A 26,024-nucleotide genomic window follows, 5' to 3' on the forward strand; every position below is an offset into this window, starting at 1 on the left:
AAGGGGAGGGGTCATCCCAGTTGAGGTGGATATGTGCCATAATTGAGCTCTGTTAGATGTTGGCGAGAGACGAGGCGCAGTGTTGCAAATGGGATGCGCTTTTTTCCCCAGCTGATTCAAGACATCAGGCTAAGTTGGAATGCGTGTTGGTGTTTAATTGTGTATGTGCTTGTGTGAGTTTGTGTAACAGCACCATGTGTGTTTGTCTGCAGGGGTTGTACTCTGTATGTGTGTGTGTGTGTGTGTTTGCCAGTGTGTATATACCACACTCTAACACTAGCAGCTGGGTGCCTACAGTACCTGCCTGCTGCACTGCTATTTTCTTACACACACACACACACACACACACACACACTCTCTCTTTCGCTCTTCCTGTCTCCCATGTTGGGGAGTGGAATAGATGTTGGGGACCGATAGTAGCCCAGTGCCACTTCCTGGTCTTGCTGATAAGCTCTCTGTGCTGCAGATGGCTATCACTTAAAGGGTCCACACACATGCTCATGCACAGAGACACACCCGCAAACTCTCACACACACACAAATGCAGTCATGCTACCTGTTGACAAGCCCTAGCACAGCCCTCCCGCTGGCACCGCAGTGGCAGCAGAGGCTCTGGTTATCTGCTTGATTTCACTTAGTGCATATGCATGTGTGTGTGACAGAGCGGTGGGGAGAGGGAGAGAATAGGTGTGTGTGTGTTGTTTCATTCTCACATACACGCAGGGCCCCCTGTGAGAGGTAGAGTGATGTATTGAGGGAGAGGGCTGATTAATGAGGAGCGTTTATTAGAACATCTGTGTCAAAGATGGCGGAGAAAGAGGGAGCGAGAGAGATAGGGGAGAAAGACGGGAAGTGAGGGAGAAAAAAGCACACCGTCTTTTGCAGGCCTCCTGTTTGTTGCCTGGAGCCGCCTAAGCCCAGATATACTGTAAATAAAAGATGCCAGGCTGGAGGAGAGGAGTTCATTATCCCCCTGACTTAAAGGCGAATTCTTCTTACGTTAAATACGTGGTTTGCAGACGGATCTTTGGGTGGGGACGTGGAGTTGGAGAGAGACTGTCAATGTAGGACCAGAGAATTTTGAACTTGCAGCTACAGCTGTGTATTTCCTAATACCAGTATTGTATAAAAATGAGTCAGTTCATGCATAAAAGTGTGACCCATTAAACCTAACCTGAACTCCGTCAGCGCTTCCGCTGAATGAAGGCTTTTCAATATATTGATAAAAGACTGCTTTGTTGTAGCGTACAAGTCCAAATGCAGACCTTTTCACCCTCCTGTTTTTCATCATGCCGGGATGATGCACCGCAGCATGGCTGGCACAAGTTCTCACCCAGCTGCACGAATGTGACTCGCCTCAGCTGCCTGTATTTGCCTTTAAAGAAAAATAAAGAAAGAAATATTAATAATAATAATAATAAGCAGCTGAATGTTGAACTTGACTCCACCTGGTACAAGCAGGTATAGTAGTAATTGTGTGTGTGATAGTTGGTGTCTTTTGTCATTTCCATGACACAAAATTCGATGTCTTCCTAAACATGTAATTGCTTCTTTTCCAACCTCGGCTGGGTTTTAATATTACTGAACCAAGACTTGGCTAGCACAGAGCTCTAGCTTTTATAACGTCTCCTGTGTGGTATTCTCTGTCTCACACAGAGGAATGGAAAATATTCCTCATGTAAATCTTTTAGGAGGAAGCTGGTTAAAATTGTGCCTTACCTGCTGCTTTTTTTTAACAAAAGGAACCTGTGTCTGTCTTGTTTCTTTTGGGTGGCTCGTTCCTGCCATGTCTAAAGTTTTCGGTGCGTCACACTTAGCTGCAGCGCTGCTGTATAAGGTGCTGCGTACGGCTTTGATCCAGAGGTCAGGAGTTCAGAGTTTGATCGACCTTTTTGATGGCACAGCTGTCACCCTTTAACCTCCTTTTGTGGTGAAAAGCTGGAGCCAGAGAACCAGAATCATCCTGTGGCTGTTCATTTCTGCTCACACTGCCATGCTACTCTGCCAGAAGGTTCCCCCCACCATCCTCCAAGCGCATATATTATAGAAAATGATAAAGATGGCATACCTATAATTTGAAAACAGATGGTTTGGTTCTTTTGAATATTTATAACAATCAAAAACAATTTCTCCTGTGCCAACCTCGCTATTCACCCGGAGGCCGGCAAGGTGTTAAAACATTCATTTTAATGAAACTGGATGGGAAAGAGGAAAAAAAACAGCTCTTTGTTTTTCCCAGGCGAAGGAGAGCGGTTGAAGTAAATGTTGAGAGGGCAAAGAGGCGACTGTATAGGGGGCAGATGGGAGCACGTACGCATCGGAGAACGACATGCTCGGTGCGGCCCCCAATCTGCTCGAAGTCGTTGTCTTTAACAGATTGTATAAATAAAGAGCCGCAAAATAAAAGAGGTTTATCTGTTTACATCGCCGAGCTCCCCAGGTGCTGATATTCAATAAGCAGCTATCTTCTTTTCCTTTCAAAGGTAAATATCTTTCCCACCGCATGCTCATGGAGTGAGCAGATGTAGAGCTCAGGTGACCTTATAAGTGACCCAAAAAGTTCAGACAAACTCATCGGCATTTGATAAAAAAATAAAAGTAATTGATTAATTAATGACAGATAAATCCCCGTCTTTGGTTTAATTTGTTTTACCTGTAGAAGAAAACAATCTCAGATTTCTGCATGTCTGATACTTTTCAGTTAGCTTTTTTTCCCCTGGTGCTGGGTTTTACTCGATCCCTATATTTTATTTGTTTTGACAAGCTACAGTGTTACTGCATGTTTCACAAGCTTTACTATTATGTCTGCATTTTCCACAATGAGAATCTAAAGTCTCTCTCTCGTTTTCTCTCCCTCTCCCTCAATCAATCTCTCTCTTTCAGAGTATGATTTCCTCCATTGTGAACAGCACTTACTATGCAAATGTGTCGGCGGCGAAGTGTCAGGAATTTGGGCGCTGGTATAAACATTTCAAGAAGACAAAAGATATGATGGGTAAGCAAAACGGAGGGGCGCAAAGTATGGCGCTCACACTTTTGTCTCTTTGCACACACATTCTCTCTCTCACACACACACACACACACACACACACACACACACACCAGTCACCATTGCAATATGTTCCCTAACCAACCGTCTCTTTGTCTTCCTGCTGTTGCATGAAGCAGAAATACATTTTTATTTTGTTGTCTAATAATTTAAGCTCACTGCAGGCAGTGTTACAGTTACACACAGTGTTAACTTTGCTTTATCTATTATTGCTTAACTAACACTAATGCAAGAGCCAAAGTGACCCAAGATGTTTTGTTTTTTGTGTGTGTGTGAGTGAACAAAAGGCAAGGATGACTTCAGCCGGCCTAGTCTAAAATTCAATTAGATTTTCTTATCAAACTTCTACCAACACATGCTTTATATAATCTCAGAAAAATCCCCTTTGACCTGCCAGGAAATGAGGTTATATAATAGCAGTAGCACCCAAGCTGCAGATAGCACGCCGATATATTTTTATGTCTTTTGATTCAGCAGAACAGCGCTCTGTTGTGAGCTGGTTTAATGCTGAGATATTAGCTTTACCAATCTGTTGAACATTATCTTTTTTCTTTACCAGTGTGCTGCTGCTGCTGCTCGCAGTGATGATAGACACAGATATTATATCAAAATGTTTTCACAGCCTTCCATGCAAATAGTGTGTTGTGATCATATCTTATCTGATGTTTTTTTTTTTCCCTCCATCAGTTAAAGTGGCAACATACACTGGGAACTTTATTTACTCGAGACCTGCTGTACTTTAGTACTCTCTTGCATACACCTACACATTTTCTGTCACAATTGTTTTCTTTTTGGTTTTATGTTCCTTAAAAGTGGAAGCGCTGCAGCTGCCAGTCTGGCCTCAGTTTTAAATGCTGATGTTTTAAATGTCATATTTCTGCTTAGCTGGAGTGGGAGAGACAAATTGTAGAAAGCCTTAACCCTGTCTTTCTTTCCTCACAACTCTGCAATGTATGCTGTGTGTGTGTGTGTGTGCGTGTGTGTGTGTGCGCGCGCGTGTGTGTGTGCGTGTGTGTGCGTGTGCGTGCCCCACTATTTGACTGTTCAGGCATGCGTCAACCCTCCCAGCTGGAGGGGTACCTGGGGACGTGTGTCCTCCGTGAGAGCCCGCGTGCCAATGCACTAGGTATGTTGCAACATGGGCGCACACACAAATACTCACACACACACACTGTAGAGGACTTTGCTTTGGCATTAATTAATTGTGTGGAAACTCAGTATAGCATTACTTACGGTGATGTCAAACCTGATCCTTACGGCCTTTCTCCTTGTTTGTACCTGTTTCTTGAAATGAGATTATACAGATTAATACACAAAGATAAACACGCAGTCACTTTTTGAGAAACTTTCCTTTATACTCAGACTGTGACCTTAACTGCCGTTAACAACCAGACTTTCCAAAAACTGAATCACAATTATAATCTTGATCCAAAAACCAAAAACAGTCATTTTAAAGTCACAATTAAAACAAAAAAAATCGCTCTGTTAACTTTAACCCACGGGCTACACGTGGAAATCTCCATCTTGGTCACAACTAAACTTAGAGTTCCTTTACAATTTGAATCTAAATGATTTATGCTTGTCTTTTAAAAAAAGCAATAATTAATACACAGTTGTGTTTTTTCTTTGTATGATACTCTCTGAGGACATCGAATCCTGATAAGAACCTAACCACAGATGTGTACGCACACAGAGAAGCAGCGATAGCATCTCAGGATGTACTCGTACACACTCAGATAAACTCACACGCGCGCACGCCATGTTAGCCAAACCTCAGACGCAAAAACTTTGGCACATGAGCCTCAGGTGCCCACCACATGCCTATGGCAAAACCTCCTGCCCCAGTCCAACCTCAGTATTTATGATGGGCTGTTGTATGTGGCCACAAATGGCAGCAAGAGAAAAAACACTGGTGAACTGCCAAGCATGAAGGCTGCGAGAGAGAGAGGGGCGGGGTGCACAGCAACCCTTTGTGTTTTGGAAGCAGTGTCTTATGTGACTCTAAATTCACTTCAGCACATCATGTTCAGTGAGTAGCTTTAGCCTGAAGTCAAGGGGAACAAGTACCTGGTCACAGGTACTCTCTGTCAGCTGAAGTGGGTGCCAGCGAGTGAGCGCAGGGAAGGAAACAGGAGCAGGAGTTGGGTCAGTGTCTCTCTCTCTTTCTCGTTCCCTCTTTCTCGCGCTCTCTCTCTCACTCCCAGTCACAAATACACACTCCCTCCCTCCCTCAGCCCACATCCCATTCCCATTGTGTGTTTAATCCGGGGCTCTTTTGTGGCAGGATTCCACACGAGGACTCCCGCTTCTGTGGCAGCCTTTTTCTCCCAGGGCCTGCCATGCTCTTCTGTCACCCCTTCTCTTTTCAATTTGCATGGAAATGCCTCCATGTGCCTGTGTGTTTGTGTGTTGCGAGTATGCCCCCCAGCAGTCTGTGTGAGCGAGCATATGCACACTACGCACATACACACATTCACATATGAGTGAAAAGGCACATCATACCATCAGAGCCAGGGAATGCCAGGGATTATGGAAAGAGATGTGATTATTACCAAGATTTTTATTTTTTGTTGTCCCCCCCCTCCACATCATTTGTTTTCGACAAACACTCAATAGACCCGTCTTGGCCGGGTGTTTTGTGCTTGCTGACAGTTAAGAAACAGGCAGCTCAAACACACGATTATTGTGGGTATTTTTGGAAAACATCCATGCACTTAATCTTTCATCTGCTGAAAAATTCAGCTTGTTGAAGACCCCCCCCCCCCAAACCACCCCTTCCCTTAACAGCAATTTATGCTTTTCACATTCTCATACGATGCTTTTCTGTGGGATGTGGAGGCCGCAGCACACTTCTGAGGTGTTAATGTTGCCATCCGTATGAATTCTTAAATACTGCCCCCTCACTCACTCGGCATAGTACATGCAAAGAGCCTCAGCATATGTGAATTCCTTAAAGAGAGGCGGTAACCTGAAAACATTCAGCTGCTCCAAATGCTCATTCACTTCGTTGTGGGTAGCACTTTAAATGTTAAATCATTGTTTTCATCCTCTAAGCACATAATTTAAACCTGTCTTAAAATATTCCCCAGCAGCCATTATGGACTTAAAGATTCCCAAAGCAAGAGATGCTGCAAAAATCTCCAAAATGCCATTAAATGACGGCACATAGAATTTTTTTTTCTCACAGACAGATCGAGTCAAAACCGTTTCAGTATTTCAAACAGGGCAGTTTCTCAGGTTACTCGTTCTGTCCTCCGATGTACCCCTCCCTTCTCTCTTTGCTGTTCCAAACATTTTATATTTAAACCATCCTCCCCTAAATATGTCATATTGGCTAGCTTGTGTTCCTTATTTTAGAATTAAGGATGCAAAGAGAGAATCAGATTTAGCTGTATTGCTTCTCCCTCTGTGCATGCACATACACACAAACACGCACATATCATTTCTGTACCTACACACACACACACACACACACACACACACACACACAAGAAATTTTTTTTTTCACATGATGAGGCCACAGACATTCTGTACTTAATTTCGAAGGCATGGTTAGTGGAAGACACAGGTCAAACACAATGAGGCTCTTTTATCTGCGTTTCCATCTTTTTCGTTTTTCTCTTTTTTTTACCCGGTCATTGGCAGGGAGGAAGAGGCCAGTGGAGAGTTCTGGTTAGGGGGGAAGATTCTAACCTCCTGTTGCTTTTCGTTGGTTTCTTAGATATGTGCGAGCTTCACAAATGAATTCCCTTCTCATATAATGTAAACAGGAATGTAAGCTGACAGGCTTAGATTGACTTGAGGCAAACATTTGATCTGATGCAGACCGGGTCTGTTTCATTTCTTCTGATTAGAGAGTATGACTATGGTGCCATTAAACTGATGTTCATGATTGTTAGATGGCTATCTGCTAGTTTTTCTTTTTACGTCATTCTCCGCTCCTGTTTTTTCCTCCTCTGTTTTCTTTGTGGAATTTAAGCCAATCATTTGTTCGTGTCTATTTTTCTTTGTCTTTCTCCAGCGGAAATGGACGGCCTGTCCGACCTCTCCCCACCTGGCTCTAACCACAACCACAACCACCTGAGTTTTTCCCAGCAGCAGCAGCCGATCCCCGGCAGCACAGCAGAGCAGACTCCTTCGTCACCGGTGCCGCCGCTGCCTCATGCTCCGCCGCCGCACGGTGGTCAAACGGGAGGCCGACAGCCCCAGCTCCCCGGTCTGCATCACCCAGGCTTGGTGTCCACACCCATCAGTCCCCAGCTGGTCAACCAGCAGCTTGTGATGGCACAGATCCTCAACCAGCAGTATGCAGTGAACCGGCTGCTGGCGCAGCAATCCCTGTCACAGCAGTACCTCAACCACCCACCTGTCAACCGCAGCTCCCACACCAAGCCTCTGGAGCCACAGGTGGCATCGAACACAGAGGTTTCCTCTGAGATTTACCAGTGGGTGAGGGACGAGCTAAAACGGGCCGGCATCTCACAGGCTGTCTTTGCCCGTGTGGCCTTCAACAGAACACAGGTGAGGAGATCGAATTGTAACAGAACTGACCTCAATCAGTGGGTTATATTTAAAATGTATAATTTTTTGGTCTATTGCAATTATTTAAACTGGAAGAAAATTATAAAAAAAAAACATACTGCATCTGCCTACATCATACAGTCTTCATTCATTTTTTTTTTATCAATACTGTGTATATTCAGATGTTAATAAAGTATTTAAAATATGGAAAAGGTGCCTTTACATCCCCTTAAAATTCTTTAGTTGTAAAATCAAGTGGCACCGGTGAAATTCAGCCAAATACTCCCAACCAAAATCAAACCAAAAACATCAGCTTTTATCTCCCGTAGTAACACATCAAGTGTATATCTTACAACAACATCCTGTTTGAAAAGGAAGCGTATCACATTATCATTTCTACAATGTCACGAGATCTCTCTCGCTATGAAATGTTAGGAAAGGCTTCTGTATGAATCCACTGCTTATTCATAATTCTCACACACTCCAGTAGTCTAGCACCTCTGCTTCACTTGAAGACAGCTGGCAGGCTGCCATGTGAAAGACCCAGGTTCGGTCATGGCATCCGTTCTCTCTCTGCCAAAAATATGTGGTTTCACTGCAGAGTCAGAGGCCTAACAGACATATCAACAGACACACAGATGGCAGCGTTAAAGCCTTAAGACGTACTATCTGTGTTGGGGGGTTGACAACAAACCTCATTACTGCTCCATTTTCTTTGAAGTTCTATATGTGAAAAAGAAAAGGGGGAAAAAAAGAGCGATAAGGATCTATTGGAGTTAGAACGTACAGCAACAAAAATTATGTGAGTGTTTGTGTTACTTACTCAGACAGTGGTGGTTTTGTGCAGCATGGCAGGCTCCCACACAAATAGAGCCTTATCGGTGGCTGATGTTAGGAATTAGTCCAACGTGCCTTTGGAGGATTATTTATTAGGTTTGTGTTTCTTCACAAAGTCTGCGTTAATAAAAGGACAGGGGAGGGAGGTGTTGATTAGCAGGGTGAAGAGGCCTCTGTCAGTGCAGGAGGTGGATCAAAGGAGCAGAGGTCGCTTTTTTTTAATGGGGTGGAAACTACTCAACTAAAGAGACAGATAGAAATGGTTGATGGTGAAAACTGATAAGCATGTTCACACTGAAGAATGCAAACAGACACACACAGAGTTCAAGCATAAAAAGGATATACTGCTAATCTGTCCTCTGACAATGTGTATCCATCAAGTACACAGTCACACCAATAAAAATGTGTGGTTTGTTCACACATGTCTGCATACCACAGACCTGCATATTTTAAACATGACATATATGGCTGCATATATTTTAATAGTCACCGAAAAAACACCGTCAATCGCATATTGCAGTTCTGATCATTAGCCCGAGAGGACTCGAATGCTTTAAAAATAAATAAATAAATAAAAGCACAAATATGTTTTTCCCATCACTTTGTTTTATTACCAAATCACACGTATTGATGGTGAGAGAAGCGGAGCGATGGTTTGCACAGTGTGTGGCCAAGAGCTGATGAAAAGGCCCAATCACACGTCTCTGATAATGGAGTCATCGCCGTTTCATAATGATGGAATTGAGCGCTATTGAAAAGTAAACAGAGGATACACTGATTGCCCGCTGAACAAGACAAGATGTTTCAGGCGAGTAGCTCCGCTCTTATCCAAAGCAGTACACGACTCAAAGAATATGTCCAAGATGTGCTAAATACCACCCATGTGCGATGGGTTCAGAGGCCACACACAAGTTTCAGTAAAGTGGGTTTTTTTTCCCGTCATCTCCACAAATGATCATGGATGAAGTGCTTTAGACTGACAGAACAGTATTGTTGTACTTCCAGACAAAAGCCCTGCAGAGAGTCATGAGGATATGATGGGATGATTTTATAACATTAATAATGGACTGCTCTCTGTAGACAAAGCTCCTGCAAGTCTGTGAGAGGTGGAGACTCTCATATAATCAGTTGACTCAGAAAAGAAAGCGTGTGTGAGAGCGTCACAGCTCCATTGTCATTAGAGTTTCCATTTACACTTTACTGTCTTACTTAAGAACCCTCTAATGTGATTATTCTCCTTATTGGTTACCACCGTGACCCCTGCTTCACATCTATTTCCTGCTCTGGGAGCCTCTTACTCTCTCTTCCTCTTTCACTCTTCTTTGATGCTGCTCTCCGTCCACTGCTCTTTTGGCACCTTCTTGTTTCTTTTTGGGTTTTTTTTTAAATATATATACTAAATGTGGTTTCATCATGTAGGGCTTACTGTCTGAGATCCTGCGTAAGGAGGAAGATCCCAAGACGGCGTCCCAGTCGCTACTGGTCAACCTGCGCGCCATGCAGAACTTCCTGCAGCTGCCGGAGGCCGAACGTGACCGCATCTATCAGGAGGAGCGGGAGCGCAGCCTCACGGCCGCCTCTGCAATGGGCTCCGCTCCGCTCATCAGCACTCCATCCAGCCGACCTGTACAGGTAAATTATTGTTTCTGTGGATGCTCTTCTGTGGTTATACAGCATGTTGTAATAACCTAAAAAAAACTTGCTTAAGTAGAACAGGCCCCTGCTGCTTATAGTGGATGCTGGGGTGGTGGATGGGTTCAACCAACAGACACACATGCAAAGTTATGGAGCTTAAATACACCGCCAAATTAGGACGGTGAACTTGACATATGATGTGAGATGAGGCTGTGCTCCATTGGTAGCAGAAGTGTGATGGATAAAACACAAAGCATCAGCAGTTGTAGTAAATACTTTGTCAACTTTGGGACCCAAAAATCATGTAGTATTGCCAACCGAACCCAGATGTTTATTGCCATTACCCTGCTTATTAAACTCCACAACTATTCTGTTGTGTGGCCAACTCAAAGAAAACACTTTCTGCTCCGAGTCAGAGTAATCTGAAATGAAGTGACAGTTCTTTAAAGTCCTGTGGCTGACAAAAAGCAAAGAAAATCAAATTTCCACACGGTTATAGTTTTCAGTGTGCACGCAAAACTCAGGGGTGATAAATCTACATTTCTACCCCATAAAACGACATATGTGAAGGGATCTGTTCCTTTGAACTGTCGAGCCAGCTCTGCCGAGATGTTGTTGGTATTTCATGAATGTGTTTACACGCAGTGAGCGACAGGTAAAGGTATGCACGCGTGAGAGCAGGTTGGATTGAGCTGAGAATGTCTGTCCGTCCGTCTTTGTGTTGGGATCACAGACAGACAGACAGACAGACGTGTGAAACAAACCTCGTGACGCGGGCGCTGTTTTAGAGGTGCTGCAAACTACACAAGGTCAAACAAAACGCTATTTCCTTTTTCTTTCTTCTTCAGAAGATTCAGTCAGTTGGTATAAAACATTTGCGCGATGTTAAATATTTATACTGTACAAACACAGGCACCTCATGCACTCATTAGCACACTCTGTTTTCTGGGACAACAACAAGCGTGTGTACAAGAACAACCCCAACACATTGTTTCGTTGCATGCTTCACATTCCCCTCTATTGTATCAGCCTCTCTAGAAACACACGGAACAAATAAAAGTCTGTCAGTGGTAAAGAGAACATACTTTACATTTTTCCTGCATGTAAATGAGTTGTGCATCATCCCCGCCCTCACCACACAGGTGAGAATGGTGCACAAATGATGGATAATTTTTTGTGCTAATTTTGACCTTTTACCATGCATTAGGCAGCATTAACAGCCCTCCCATTTCAAAAAAATAAAGCTCACTCGGTGATGACAAGCTCTGTGAAAGATCAAACATCGTTTAGTCAGTGCCTCTTTCAAAATCGCTTCGTACCACAGCACAACTTTGTACCCTCGCCGCAAATCAGTGTCCCTCATTTGAAAGGTATGTGGCAACTTTCTACCACTTAAGCCCATTTGAAGTGCGGTCAGCTGCATTTGGGAGGTGAGAGGGCCAGACAAAGGCTTCTTCTGTCCTGTCTCTGGTGAAAATTTGGCTTTTATTTAGGTGCGGAGGAGAGTGAGATAGAAGCCCCAGCCCACCCATCTTAAAAATCAATCTTCCCTCTGAAAAGGCTCAGCGTGGTGGCAGTGGCCGGCTGAAAAGAAAGAGTCGTACTGTGAAGCAGCGGTGCTGAACTTAAAACAGGACCATTTTGCAGTTCACGGCTCATCTTTACAATCTCAGGCTGTGCCGGCACAGGACGGGAACTCAAAGCAGCAGAGTGAACTATTGCACAGGAATTTATTGATGTAAAAAAAGGAAAATAAAAGAAGGTTTTGGCAAAATAATCTGCTTCTAGTGTTCCTGTTAGTGTCCTTAAAGCCAAGGCAGGAACGTGGAACTATGAAGTGCCTGTTAAGTTCATGTCAGGCTTATCTTAGTATATCTGCAGTGAGCTCACAGAGCTGCAGAGGCACATAACGAAACAAAATAAAACAGAAATAAATCTCCAAGGCGGAGAATAAAGGCAGTGGCTACAGCATGGTGTAGAAAATTCAAATCCTGCTTTCTGATTTTTATTTTCACATCACTCAAAATACTGTTGGCACATCAGTACAATATCTCAAGGCCTAATATGCTTCACCTGTATGACTTAAACCAATTGACATTTATCATATAGACCTGTTTTCTGTCCTTCCCTCTCACGCGCACACACAGATTTGCACACTCATACACCTGGCCATCTGCCAGCCTCTCCTATGAAGCAATGCGGTGTGAATTTAAGCACATAAATCAGACAGGGTGGCAATTGAGCCTGAGACAGAGGAGGGTTTTTATTGGCCTCATAAAAACAGATGCAGAGGTATGTTTCTCTCACATGTACCGATGGCTCGGCTCGACTCTCCCAAAGCCAGTTAGTGCATGTCTCTGCCTTAACAATTTGCTTGACACGGTACCCTCCTGCTCCCACTGACAAGCCCGTGTCGAGCTGTCATAAAACAGGATAAAAGGCCCAGAAATTCTCAGACATTCCACTTTCACCACAAATTTCAGAGATTGTTTTTTAACACATAAAGGAGCTCGTATTAGGTGTCTAGACAAATACTTGAATATATATGTTTTTTGATCACCAGTTCCATCGTGAGATGGTAGCTGTTGGTGTTATTATGGTTTATTTGAATGCCATTTACTTGTACCCACACCCAACCCTGTCGATGGTTCCTTTCAAAAAGACTCGTATGGAATGATTCATATGCTAATGGTTCTTGGGTAATGCTTTTATTAGGATACTTGTTACCTTGTCAAAGGATTTTCGTCAAGATGCAACAAGCCGCTGAATGAAGATGATTTGATTTCACTTGACTTACATTTATTTTTTAATCACCGGCTTGACATAAGAATAATAACATTTCACACAACACATCTAAGTGTTTTTGAGCAAAGTAAGGCTGGCGCTGTGTGTGGGTGAAATCTACACTCGAGCGCGCGGGTGTGTGTGTAAGAGGTGGCTGCATGCATGATCATGTGTTCAGACAGATTCCCTTTATTATTATTTTTTCTTATGTGAGCCTGAACAAATATGGTTGTGTTGTGTTCTAGCCCCGAAGGGAAGACTGTAACAGCGTAAGGCCGGAGGATTGGAATCCCCGAATCCCTGTGGGCATTTCACCTGTGAGCAAACAACTTCACCCCTTCACTTCCCCAACCCCAGCACTGCCAACTGAGCAGATACATTCTCATTGAAAATACAAGTCACTCTCATTGACAACAATATCCCTATGTCAGTGCAATTTTAATGTTTTCTATGTTTATGAAGCTGGAAAGTTATTTTTCAAGCGCGAGGCAAATATTAATTTCTCTGTCTTTCAGCGCAAAGTGTTATCAGAAAGTCTGGAACAATAAAGTTAAATTACATTACATTACTCTGTTGCAGTATTTAGTAAACCAACTGTCACACAACACTAATAAAAAAAAATCTTCAGACAGAGTAGAGAGTCCAGGTCCACACATGCAAGCTAAACCTGTCAAATACAAATAGAATCTTATATCTAACAACATATTAGAGTTTAATAAAACCGGGAAAGCCTTTAAATCAAATGTTTGTTCTTTTTGTTACCAGGTTAAACCGTCACCGCTGCCCAGCGAGTGGAACGGCAAGGCAGACAGCTGCATCCTCAACATCAACTCCACCATCTACGATGAGATCCAGCAGGAGATGAAGAGGGCCAAAGTGTCCCAGGCCTTGTTCGCAAAGGTGGCGGCCTCCAAGAGCCAGGTAGTGAAATACACACTAAAGAACTGTCGCAAATTGTCCTCTGTGTTTAGGTAGCATAATTTGTTAATTGAACCGTGCTTTCTAAAGTAGAGCTTTACTGATATGCCATAAATCCAAGCCTGAAAGTCCAGACGGGCATACGTAATTGTCCAATGTCCACACACGTGCAGACACAGCCTTTGTGTTTAAAGCGAGAAATTGAGGACCTTTTGTCTCTGATTGGTGAACTCTGGTGAATTTCCTTCAATGCGTGTGTGCAGGAAAACTGTACATCTCCATCAAAGGTTGGAGACGGCGCATAAGGAAACTTAGCTCAGTGTATCAGTGGAGCGATTTATCGTCATAATGACACATGTCTTCTTTATTGTGGGTTTGGAGTTTAGCAGTCGACACTGTTTCAACACCAAACAAACCTGTTTATATTAGCTCCACTCAGTTAGATGATGATGGGAGCCCCTGTCATCTTCTCACAAAGAGCGCAGAGCTCACACAACACAAGCTTGTGTGTGTTGGAAACAGAGGGTGAAAACATAGCGCCAGTTTAACTCTTTATTAAAAGCAATTAAAAATGTAGCACTGAGGACTTATTATTAAAGGTTTTCGTGTGTCTGTCGCAGGCAGAGTTGGGAAGATTTCCACAATTGTGCTTGATGAAGAAGATGGTGGGGGGGAGAAATAGATCACCAAGGGCGGAATAATCTTGAAATATCTGCAAAGGCTTTATTTTTTTCTTGCTGATTAGGATGATTATAGCCCCAGATAGCTTTGTTTTACCAAATTGCAGTTTGATGCACAAACCACTGTTTTTGTTAAGGAGTTCAAAGACTCCTTGGAAGGATAGAGAAAAGGGGGAGAGTGAGGCGGTCGCAGTATTAACTCGCTCATGTCTCTCTCTTCTCAAATGACGGTTTGTCTGGGAACAGGTTTCCATCATGCTGTCTCCACCTCCCTCCCATCTCTCTGCCTTGCCCCTCTACCTCTCTCGTTCCCCCGATTTCTGCCTCTCTTTCACGTTCCATTCATGGCAGGCGGGTGTGAATGTGAATTGAGCAGCAGATAAGAAGTGTGCTAATTATGCCTCTGAAAAGGGGCCTGGGAGAGCACTTATCTCTGGCTCTATCTCGTAATGGGCGCTCCCCGGGCAGCTGGTCCTCCCCCCTTACTACCCAGCCGGCATTGCCACATCTACCAGCACCGCCAGGCCAGCGGCTGCTCCTCCCCAGCAGCACCCACGTACTCTGAAAATCAGATGCTGGGACCCAGCTTTCAGCTGCAGTTTCCTCAAAAATATTCAAAAAAGAAATTGTCAATATATTTTTTTTAATTTAAAGCAGGACAGTGGGTTCATTGTTTTAGTTTCATGCGCTGGGCAGACAGTTCAAGCATTTTTATCTTACTGTCCTCAATGCCAGCATCGCAGTCTGGATAAAAAAGGGTTTCCTTTCCCTCAGTGCTGTGTATAGTATCACTGTCATACACAAAAGTAAATAAATATGGCACTTTGTGTAGGCAACCGCAGGGCTGCAATGATATGTTAAATGATAGATTAGCTAGTTTGCTCGTCAAGCAATGAGTCAATCATTTTTGTCACGTCTCGTTGTAAAGATTTGCGGAAAGAGTTAATCACCACAACTGAAATTTACAGACGTCCCTAAACACCTCGCAAACAGGCAAACGGCTGTGAAAGGTGATACACAGATATAGCGTTACTGTATTGAATAGAAGATGCCTATAAGGATACAATTACTTAACACAAACCATATGGAGCAAGTCTGAGCAGCAGAGCTAATGCTCACTGAGCCAGTTGGTAACTAATCAAATGTAATCTCGCCCTGTATTAATCACTTCCTCTGACATGCAGATAAGGAACAAAGTTGTATTTAGTGAGAACCTTTATTACCATCTTTGTACTCAATTTTACTGCAGTTTTTCGTACAGATTGAAAGTATCCTTGTGGCTGTGAGTGATGAAGCTGCAGTTTACCAATATTCTCTAAATGCCTCACAGACAGGCAATCGGTAGATGTGAAAGTGTAATAGAAGGCAGCTCTTAGTCAAAATACAAAGACTTGACACTGCACTAAATCAGGTCTCTAGCAATACACCCGAAGCAGGTGAACAATTGTCAAGAAATGAGAACAAACCCTCCCGCTACCCACACACACACACACACACACAAGCTCGTTCAGCTATCTTAGTGAGGACCTTCATTGACATAATGGTTTCCCTAGCCCCTTAACCATTAAAAATGAATGCCTAACCCTAACCCTAAACCTAACCATAACCTAATTGTAATCCTGACACTAAAAATACATTTTGAGCCTCAAACTTGTGAGGACTGGTGAGTGTGTCCTCACAAGTGACTGTTGGTTCTCACAAGTATAGTAGAATGCAGATTTCGGTCCTCACAAAGATAGCTAGACAGGAATACACACACAGATTCCTAAATAGATAAGAAACAAGCAGACGTCCTGTTCTCTTCCTCAGTGCGTCACCTTGGTTCCTGGGAAATTATGACGGCCATTTTTTTCAAAAGATTGTTGCCGATTTAACAAAACCAAGTGATTAGTCAATATAATAGTTATTGATTAACGATGAAAATATTAGTAGATTTTGATTATTAAACATGAAATATCATATCCAGTAAAAGTGTGCTGCCTTTATGCTAACTGATAAAAGATGGCACTAGTTTTATTTTAACCAGAAGGTTTGTTGTAGAACACATACCCACAATAAGCTCGTTAGTGATTAGCAGTGATTTGTGGTCTCTTTAGTCATACTACATATTATTGGCTACATTGGTTACTCGTTTTTAAAAGAGGTGTTGCTTTAAAAACATTTTTTAGGTTTTTAAAATGCTAGTAAAATGCTTGTCTAAATCAGTGAGAGGAACAGCTGAATGTATCCATTTACAATGTTCAAAATCATCACTTAAGCTTAGGTCAAGAGAGGTTTGCAGCCTTGCAGGGGAAAAAAAATAACCATCCGAGCCGTGGGTAGAGCACCATGCCAGCAGAGACTGCTGGTACTGTGGTTGGTGATGAGGATGGAGGATGGGCTAGACTGGCAGGATGCCCATATGGGGTCCAGGGAAATAATCATGGGGGGAGGGGAAGGAAGAGGCCTCATCACTGAAACTGGCACTGTCCTGTCTGCTTGGTTTGCATTTCAAACTCTGCCTGTTCAGCTCAGCTTAGGGTTTCCCAGTATGTTTACATAAGCACGGGACCAGGTGACTGGGACACATGCGGGTAGGTGCACACCACTTGGTGTATTTAGCGTATCTGAGACAGCCGAGAAGAGGAGAACAGATCTGACAATCTTTAAGGAGAGAAAGATGGGAGATGGTGACCTGACGGAGGCCACAGACAGCAATACTTTGAGTAGAAAAGTTCACCCGAGCCTGCTCATTGGTTCACGCTCCACTGAGCGTGCGGTTAGGTGTGGAGCATGTACTGTGTGTTTTTCTGAGGAGGCACATTGAGTGCGTGGACCAGTGCATGTATACTCCAGTGTGCATATTTATGTCGGCTGGTGTTTGGGGAGTTTTTGGAACGCAGCCATTCTGTCCTCTCTTAGGGCTCGTAACCACTGAAGGCCTCTGCCAGTCCTCACCCTCCACATGCACATATTCAACGTTGCGTTTCAATCACTCTTTTACTGCCACATATTCAGAGTAGTAACTATAGAGCAGTGACTCTAACCCGAGCCATAATACTTTATCAGATTAATGTTTGCTATTTACTTGAAGTCAGAGCATTCATTGTTTTAAGCAATCCACAAAGCCATTCTGATTTATTAGGATACATATTGTGTTTACTCTTTGATAAAATCGAAATCATTATTCATGATCCGTTTCTCAATGATTCAAACTGATCGAACGCTCCAAGAATGCTCCATCTCCATTTAGCTTCAGGAGATGTCAGACTTGGAGAAAACAACTGCGCGCTGCTGGTTCAAATCCAGCGTTGACACTGCCAGAAGTTGTGCTATTTGCCAAACGGCCCATTTCATTTTAGCCTGCAGAGGTGCAAGCTATGATCTGGATAGCCTGGAGTTGATGTCAACATTATTAACTGGCTCAGTAGGGCTAGTGCACTATCTAGCAAGCTGCAGTGCTTTGTTTTCATTCATGTTAACAGGGGAGGCTTGCTGTGTTGGCTAGCCTGACGGAGAGGGCAGCTAATATTCAGCTGAGCGATGGGAGGTCGGCTGAGGGTGGGGTGGAGCGGATCGGGGGCATTCCTTTGACACGACTTTTATGTCTAAACATTCCCAACACTTCCTGAGAGGAACTGTGCGGTGGATGGAATCAGAGTCCCTGCTGTCATAAAACAAGCACCCTGGGAGCCCTGCGCACTGCGGGGCTCAAAGCCCTCCGACTCCTCAATGGCCAGTGGAGTACAGAACGCAGTCACCACCACAAACGGCGCCCTCCCTCCCCATCTCTCGTTCTCTTTCTGTCTCCCTCTCTCACTCGCTCATTCTCCCCTGGAAGAGGCTACGCTAATTAGCCAGGCTCTAATGAGACAGAATGGCACTGATCTGGTCCGCCGCTGCGCCACCGGGGGGGCCGAGCAGGGGGGCTGGTGCAGTAGGGGAGAGAGGGGGGGGAGGTTGGTGTATGCCATCTGTCACCCTGCACCCGCCTGGCACGGCAGTCCCTGGAGTGGAGGAGGGGAGTGGTGGGGGGCCGGTGATGGCGGGGAGTGAGTGCCTCGTTGGTCTAAGGATATGGACTATTGGGTGAAGGTGGGTGGCGGCGGCGGGTGGGGATACTGATAGGAGGAAGGGAGGGTGACCACATAACTGTGACTGCTTCATGTTTCCAAAGTTGCTAATTTCCTGTTACGGGTAGAATCCGCTTAGTGGTTTTACATGTTTTATATGGACATGAAAGCTTTTCTTAGCTTACCAAACCAGACACACACATGCAGCTCTGCTCCATCCAGTGGCTGCTTTACAAGAGGGGCAGATGGCTGACCTTTTCGGTGTCTCTGTCTAGATTGTGACCGTTCAGAGGTTTGTCTGTTGTGAGGAGCTGCTCGGGGTCGGAATATTAAAAGTCGCGTTTTGCATGAAAATCGGTGGCATCCATAGATCGTCAGAATCGACAGTGAAGATGTTACACTGGTACTTGTTACAGTTTTGCATCGCTTCCCACAAGTTTGACTTTTACTGTTACAGCAGTGCTGGCATCAAGTCTTAATTTTTGTTTGTGTGCTTCTCCTCACCTCTCTCTCTCAAATTAGGCAGATCAGAGTGAGCATATCACAGCCCCTGGGGATCTAAAAGGGCCGTGACTGTTTATTAATTGATTTATTTATTTATCTCCTGTGCCTGCTTGGTTATTAGGTTGCCATGGGAAACAGGCTAGGCCAGATCCCCTCCATTATTAAAGACACAATTTCTTGAACTGGAGACCCAGCTGTCTGAATAATTAATTTAGTGAACGAATTATCTTGCAAACGGTAAGTCTTCCCCTCCCTCTGAAATGAGCCTTTCTCTTATTGTTTAATGGACAGTGGAATTCCCACCAGCCTGTTTTCTGAGCCCTCCTCCTCTTAGTGGGAGCACGGGGTCTCACTGAGCATGCTCAGAGCACTTTGTGTCTCTCCTGCCATCTCTCTCACTTACGCCTTACGTGCCACCTCTCACCCCATCTGTCTCCAACCGCACAACTCCCTCCCCCCTCGTCGCCCACCTCCTTCCCTGCAGTCCAAACTAGGAATCTGCCCCGACTGTCAAGACTCCAAATTGTCTCATCCTCATCACCTCTAGTACATTACTATATGACAAATGTTTCGTGGAGCACAGCAGCTGTTAGCCAGTTCGCTACATAACTGAAGTAGCACTAGAGCTCTCTCGATAAATAAGCCTAACCGATGCTTATTCTGTCACACAGCTCACATCACTAGTTCTCACTGTTTTCTGGCTTGTTAGAAAAAGTTACTCCTATTCCACTGACAGGCACAGGGTTTTGCTAGCTTTTTCTTTCCTGCAAATGTTAGCAAGCTAACCCACTCCCACTGTCTCCACTTCTCCTGACAGACCACACAGGGCTTGTTCTGAGGCCCATTCTCGCTAATCTGATCAGGCAGGCAAATACGCCGGGAAAAGCGCTTTAATGATCCCCCTAATTACCTCAAGTCAATACCAACTGTATTATTAGACTCGGGGAAAATATTCCATTAGGGTGCCCCCCGTGGGAGTCCCCCCTGTGCGCGCTGATGTCACGCGCTGCGCGCCCCCTACGCTTGTAATTAATTTTATTTACACACGCAGGAATGCACAAGGTCGCACCTGCAGCCCGGAGCCGCCCGACTCGGCCCGCCTAATCAGATCTGTCATAATTACCATTCTGCATGCTTCTGACACACGCCGGGAAATATTTCAATTTAACTACAGCCACTAGCTCCGGCAGATGCAGCGTGAGAGAGAGAGAGAGAGTGTGTATCTGTGCTAGTGTGCGTGCATACAGAGTGTGAGAGAGGGGGAATTGCATGGGGAGATATTAGGACCTATCTAAGTCCTCATCCTGCTTACGTTCACTTGGTTTTGCTAGCATTATTTGTTCTCCTCTCTGTCTTTCAAAATCTCCTCTCTGTCTCTTTGCTTCCTCTGAGGATGACTGCCTCTCACTACTAATCACTTTATCCACATTGAATTCTATTAGTAGGTAAATTTACAATATACTGCATGAACTGAGCCTGACGAAGGGCTTCCAGCCATGTTTCACAGAGACATTTGAGGTTTTTCAGCTATTTTCTCAACATTTGAAAATTGTGATTTTATTTTATAAGACAAGTCCCTTCAAATTGAATAGGAAACAAAAAAAAACATATATCTTTTGTCTGACTTTAAATATTTGATCAGTTTCACTAAAATCTGCAAACTTGTCGACAATTAAGAACACTTATTTAGCTGACATAGACAATTTGCAGGTTCTCTGCTATTTCAATCCCTAATTCAATAAGATCAGTCATGATTTATCAGCTTAATTATGCTTTGATATTAGCAATTAAACCCCAGCTTTGAATTAAATCTCAATCAAGCTCTTATAATTGATGGAATCAGACTCCATGTAGGTGCTTTCTGTGTTTGTAATGTTGCTGCAGTTGTTGATTATCTGCAGTTCATCTTCGATGTGTTTGTTGTCTTGTGTGCATTCATCCTCCATCTGCCTCAGCAGTATTGAATAGAAAAGATTATAAACAAGAGGTAAATTTGTGGATGGAGGACAGTGTTTGAACATTCAGTGTGGCTGTGCAGACAGTGCGGATATACAAATATCAGCCCACCACCAGGCTAAACTAGATTATGGTGCAATTTCAACAATACTAATATTTGATACAGAGAGACACGTGTACTGTAGCATCATCAGTGACTCCATTTTCAGCCATTTTGTACACATGAAAAATCTGTGGTGCTTTCCTGGACAAAGAGTCCACTAAAATGTGAAGTTTACCTTCTTAGGAGAGAAAATATATTTCCTGCAAGTGTTTGGTCAGGACTGAGCAAAATATTACAACAGTTTAATTTGTGGATATGCAAATTATAACAATTTTTTTCCTTGGGCTCGGGCAGCGCGTTCATCCTGCAGACAATCAGGATTTTCTGCAGGAGGACGACTGTGGGAAAGTCCCTGGTCGTACAATTGTTACTGTGTTATGTGCAGTTGTGTGTGAAGAACTTTGCTGGAAAAGAATAAAATGTGTGGTTAAAAAAAAAGAAACTGTAACCACACAGATGTTTAATGTGCTCCATTTTTGATGGACTGGTCATTTGCCTTTGGTTATTCTTTATGCTCCATCTGCCTCTATTTGGTTGCTCGAAAATACCCTCAATGCTTTATTGGTTCGGCAGCCATGACGTAAACTGCCACACAGAGCTAGTCGGTATTGTTTCTGGGAAGGAGTGCTGACACAGAGAGAGGGCCATTTCCTGCACAGTCATGCCTCGCCCTCACAATGTGCGTCGCGTTAGCTGTCAGTCTGTTATTGTTGTCAACTTGCTTATTGTATCTGGAGAGGTCGCGACCCCTCTTCAGAAAACGCTCGCTGTTTGGCTAAGACTTCTCCGTGTCACAGCTCGAATAGAGATTAAATGTTTGGCATGTATGATTCAGACTGGCGAATCTCTCTCCTAAAGCTCAGCCACTGACATCCTCACAAAAGAAGATAGTAACACAATCTGGCAACCACAATCTGGAAAGCATCCTCTCTGACAAGACATCAGAGTCGTATCAACGAGATTTAATAACTAAAAAAAATAGAGTTTTAAAGGCAAGTTTCTAAAGATTTAGATGACTCAGTTTTTAATTCTTAAAAGCTTTCCATAAGAAAGAAGCGTCCGTACTAGAAATTTTATCATTAATTTCTGCAGTCGCAAATCCAGCCATCCTTGGGGCCTGTCTGTCATTTTACAAAGATGGTCGTTTGATCCGTTTGTTTTGTAGTCTGCCTCCTTCATGAGGGCCTAGGACCTGCGTGTGAATTAGAATCAGATGGTGAGGTTATGAAAAATTATGCAGAGGTAAATAAAAATGTGGCTTAACAATAAATTCAACTCTTTGATCACCATCTGGTGAACAGCCTTAGATACGATACAAAGAAGGTGGTATATTATTAGAAAGTAATAAATGCACTGAACGTTTTTCTCTCGATCCATTGGAAATGCCTCACACTTTCAGTGCCGTGTTGTCTTCTGTAGTTAATATCCACTCATGAGTTGTCAGAGAAAAAGCTTAGAGAGGCAAACTAGTGATTTGGCGGGTCCCTAGTTTCTCCAGAATTGATCAGATTTAGTATTGGCTCTTTAGTATTGGCGTGGTCTTTCTCAAAAACTATGCATCAAGAAATAAAGTCTAGCCAGAAGCGGCATTATAAATGCAACATAAAGCGGCCTGAAACAGAGCTCAGTAATCTCCTTTTCAGCAACATTGGATACATTAGTATTTTGTCATATAGCAAAGCCATTTCCAGCACAAACCTTCTCTTAAGTAAAAGAAATAATGCAAACACGATTACTTTGCATTACTTTGGATATATGATGAATGCACAGTTCAGTAATCTTTTCCATTCCAGTAGCGAGACAAATTTGTATGTTCAAATCTTGCTAGCAGACATTTTTAGTGCAAATCTTGCCCTTGTCCTGATCATCTGCCTATCACACGGAGAATGAAAGAAAATAAACACGATTACTTTGGCTACATAATAAATTCCCCGCATAACCCAACATATTCATCTAGCTGCAGCGGTGCAACGATAATCAATGTGGTAAATCCTTAGCTGAACTGCAAATTAATTCCTTCCCTTTAAGCATTGATCACTGGATCACCCCCACAGAGGAACATATATTTGGATTAAGGCCTGTCCTTTTGTTAAAGGGCTAGATGAAGTTTGTGGGAGTTTGTACGTTTGCTCCGAGAAGGCAAACTACACAAACACAATTGAGTTGAACTTGAAGAAGTGTACATTTTTGTCACAGAGTTCATCTGTTACAAGAGATGGGAACAATGTGCTCTTAGTATATTTTTTTGGCCGTCCTTCCAATTGCCACTGCAGTTCAATTAAGGCTACTGACCCCGTTTCCACTGCCTTTTCATCCTCACTGTATGCCAGAAACAATTCGTACAGTCAAAGCTTTTTCTGTTTGCATATAAAGACCCACACGCCGCAAAGGAATCTGGCCCAGAAATGTGCAGTCAATTATTGCTTATTGTTGCGGGAGATTCGCATATGCCAAAGCATCGGGAACATCTCAAGACTCCACCGTCGTCAGCAGATGGGCGTCCACCATGCCGTAATGTATTTACAACACGCCGCACGTTACCTCGCAGGGTTGAACCTGCGTGCGCAGACGCTGGATTGGTGTGCTCGGGGAGGAGAAACAGGTTTGAACATACCGTGTTATCGGCTGCGTTTATCTGCATAGTGTTGCCTGCCAGTGCTGGGCCTCTGCCAGGTTCAAGGAGGAGGAAAGACAGTGATGCATTGTCTTCCCCTTTCTTTTAGCTCGCTCCCTTATTCAGACACAGGAGGTTTGTCTGGCTGTCTCAGAAACCGTCTTCTCCTCCAACCAGCCAGCCACAACAATAGCCACAATCATTTCTTCATCACCGAGTATACCCTTTTCATTTTTTTGTGTCATCATGGCCTTTTTTGTCCAGATGGTTAAAATCCAAATGGTGCTCAAAGTACTTTTTGTTGGGTTGAATGTGAGGCATTATTTTTGGTCACGCAGTAATCTGAGAAAGGAGGGCGGGAAAAACCTCAAATGGCAAATTGATGGACATCTGTTGGCTTATTTTAGTTATTTATTTTTGTGGTGGCCGAGGTCAGCTTGATGGGGCTGATAACAAGCAAATGAGATTAGGGGGAAGGTGTTGGTCCAGGCCATGTGACAGACCTCTCCCTGTCTGTCTGCCTGTCTGTCCACTCGGCCTGTCTCGCAGCAGAGCCAGATTTTTTTTTAAACGTTCCTCCGAGCTTCCATGTTGGGGGTGTTTGCAGCAGTAGTTTGGTGGTGAATGGGTGGGTGGGTTGAGCGGTGAATAACATGCTGTTCTCTGACAGAGCAGGCCTATGCTCTCATTGGCAGCTTGTGACTGCAGCACACATACACGGTGTACTGCATTGCATAGCTGGGTGAATCTTGCGCATGAATTCAACTATTGTGTTGCAAGGAAACCGTTTCTCTCAGAACACCCGGTTACTATTTATATCAATATTATACAATGGTCTGCTGAAGCTCATGGGGCTGTGCTCAGATCTGACCTCTAGGGCCCCGAGGTGCTCTTTTAATTTGGCACCCCATGACCCCGTAGCCCCATGAGCCACCGGTCATGTCTGTTTCAAAACAAGAAAAAGAATCCTTGATTGTCAGTCCAGTTGTTTGAAAGTAATTAATAATTAAGCAACAATGACCCAGAGGCAGCGGATTACAGCGCAATATTGTTGCAGGTGTGTGCCAGCATAGCAAGATAATCCTATGCCTTTCAGTACTTATTGCTTCAATGAACCTGTTTGCAGCATCTGTGAGTTCAACTGAGAGATGTGCTTTGGATCCAAATAAACTGCCTTTCCAGTTCACTACTTAATCTGTGATTTCTGAGGTTATCTAGGTTGGAAAAAATGTGTTTGGATGGACGGGTATTTGTATAGTGCTTTTCTAGTCTTGCTGACTGCTCAAAGCGCTTTTTATACTACAAGCCACATTCACCCATTTATGAAACATTTTTTTCACTTTAAACACTCGCATGCTAATAGCTACACATGGGGGCAATTTGTAGTCCAGTATTTAGAGTATGCGAAGGACAAGCAGCCTGAGAACTGACCTCTGATCTCCTGAGCCATAGCTTTCTTTATTAGGTCAGCTGTTTGTCCTTAAATGCATAGTAAATGTGATTTATTAACCCTTAAAGTGAAGGTTAATTGTCAGTAAAAAGTCAGAATGTCATGAATAATTGCAATTTTTGGGGTCAAAGGTGTGACTTTGAGGTCAAACTAATGATTCAAATGAAAACAACGCAATAGTTTTCACCCGAGAGAAAATTTAGTGGAAAACCGTAAAAGGCCTACTTTGTGGCGTTTTCCGAAAGTGCAAGTGATTTCCCACCATGGGCAAATTACAGGTGCGGCAGACGCAGAGGAGACTGAGGAAAATGAACGTTTACGCTTCCAACACAGACATTTGTTAAGTTTGGTCGTCGTTTTTCTGCTGGGTGTTGAGTTCTAGCTTGGCTGACATTGTTTTCTGCGGTTGCAAACTGTGAGGGGGGATGAGAGGTGCGAAGATTAGAACTGTAGAGTCCACCTAATAAAAATAAATCTGTTACTTCTGTTTCTGATATGAATGTAGGTTTGCTGTAACTGATCATTATCAAAGTTATCAGCCAAAGACAGTGTAGCAAGTATAAGTAGACTTTTGGTTCCTGTTGCTGCAGCATTTTGTAGTCATGCGATATGAGAAAATGCCTTTACAACAATGTTGTTGTGAAACACTTTGAGAGAGCGCCGTATTCTCTATTGGTCGTCAAACAGGCCTGTTCTGAACTACCTGTTCTGTTTATTTATAGAGAGCCCTTAATGATCTTCAACAAAACACTGAGTACACTGCATTGAAGAGCCCTAGATTTTTGTTTTCTGGGCCGTATTGGAACACTTTAGTGGCAGGGGCAGCAAGTTCCATGATCCAATCAAGAGCAGTTGGTGCTTGTCAGCTGCAGTGGAGAGGCTCAACAAATTACATTAAACAATAAAGGGGAAAACAGATTTG

At 43.6% G+C, this 26,024-nt stretch overlaps 1 protein-coding gene across 3 annotated transcripts in view; it reads left to right on the top strand.

Moving 5' to 3' along the window:
- The window catches only part of satb1b (SATB homeobox 1b), a 57,987-nt gene that overhangs the window by 24,884 nt on the left and 7,079 nt on the right, over nt 1-26,024 (top strand). For all 3 annotated transcript variants that reach the window (XM_084944280.1, XM_084944279.1, XM_084944281.1), the window contains exons 6-11: nt 2,883-2,994; nt 4,097-4,174; nt 7,070-7,569; nt 9,826-10,038; nt 13,071-13,142; nt 13,591-13,746. In XM_084944280.1, the coding sequence (XP_084800406.1) occupies nt 2,883-2,994; nt 4,097-4,174; nt 7,070-7,569; nt 9,826-10,038; nt 13,071-13,142; nt 13,591-13,746 (1,131 nt within the window). The remainder of the gene's footprint in view (nt 1-2,882; nt 2,995-4,096; nt 4,175-7,069; nt 7,570-9,825; nt 10,039-13,070; nt 13,143-13,590; nt 13,747-26,024) is intronic.

This window comes from Perissodus microlepis, chromosome 11 (genome assembly GCF_051167445.1).
Source record: "Perissodus microlepis isolate ML-2025 ecotype Zambia chromosome 11, ASM5116744v1, whole genome shotgun sequence".
Classification (NCBI taxonomy): Eukaryota; Metazoa; Chordata; class Actinopteri; order Cichliformes; family Cichlidae; genus Perissodus; species Perissodus microlepis.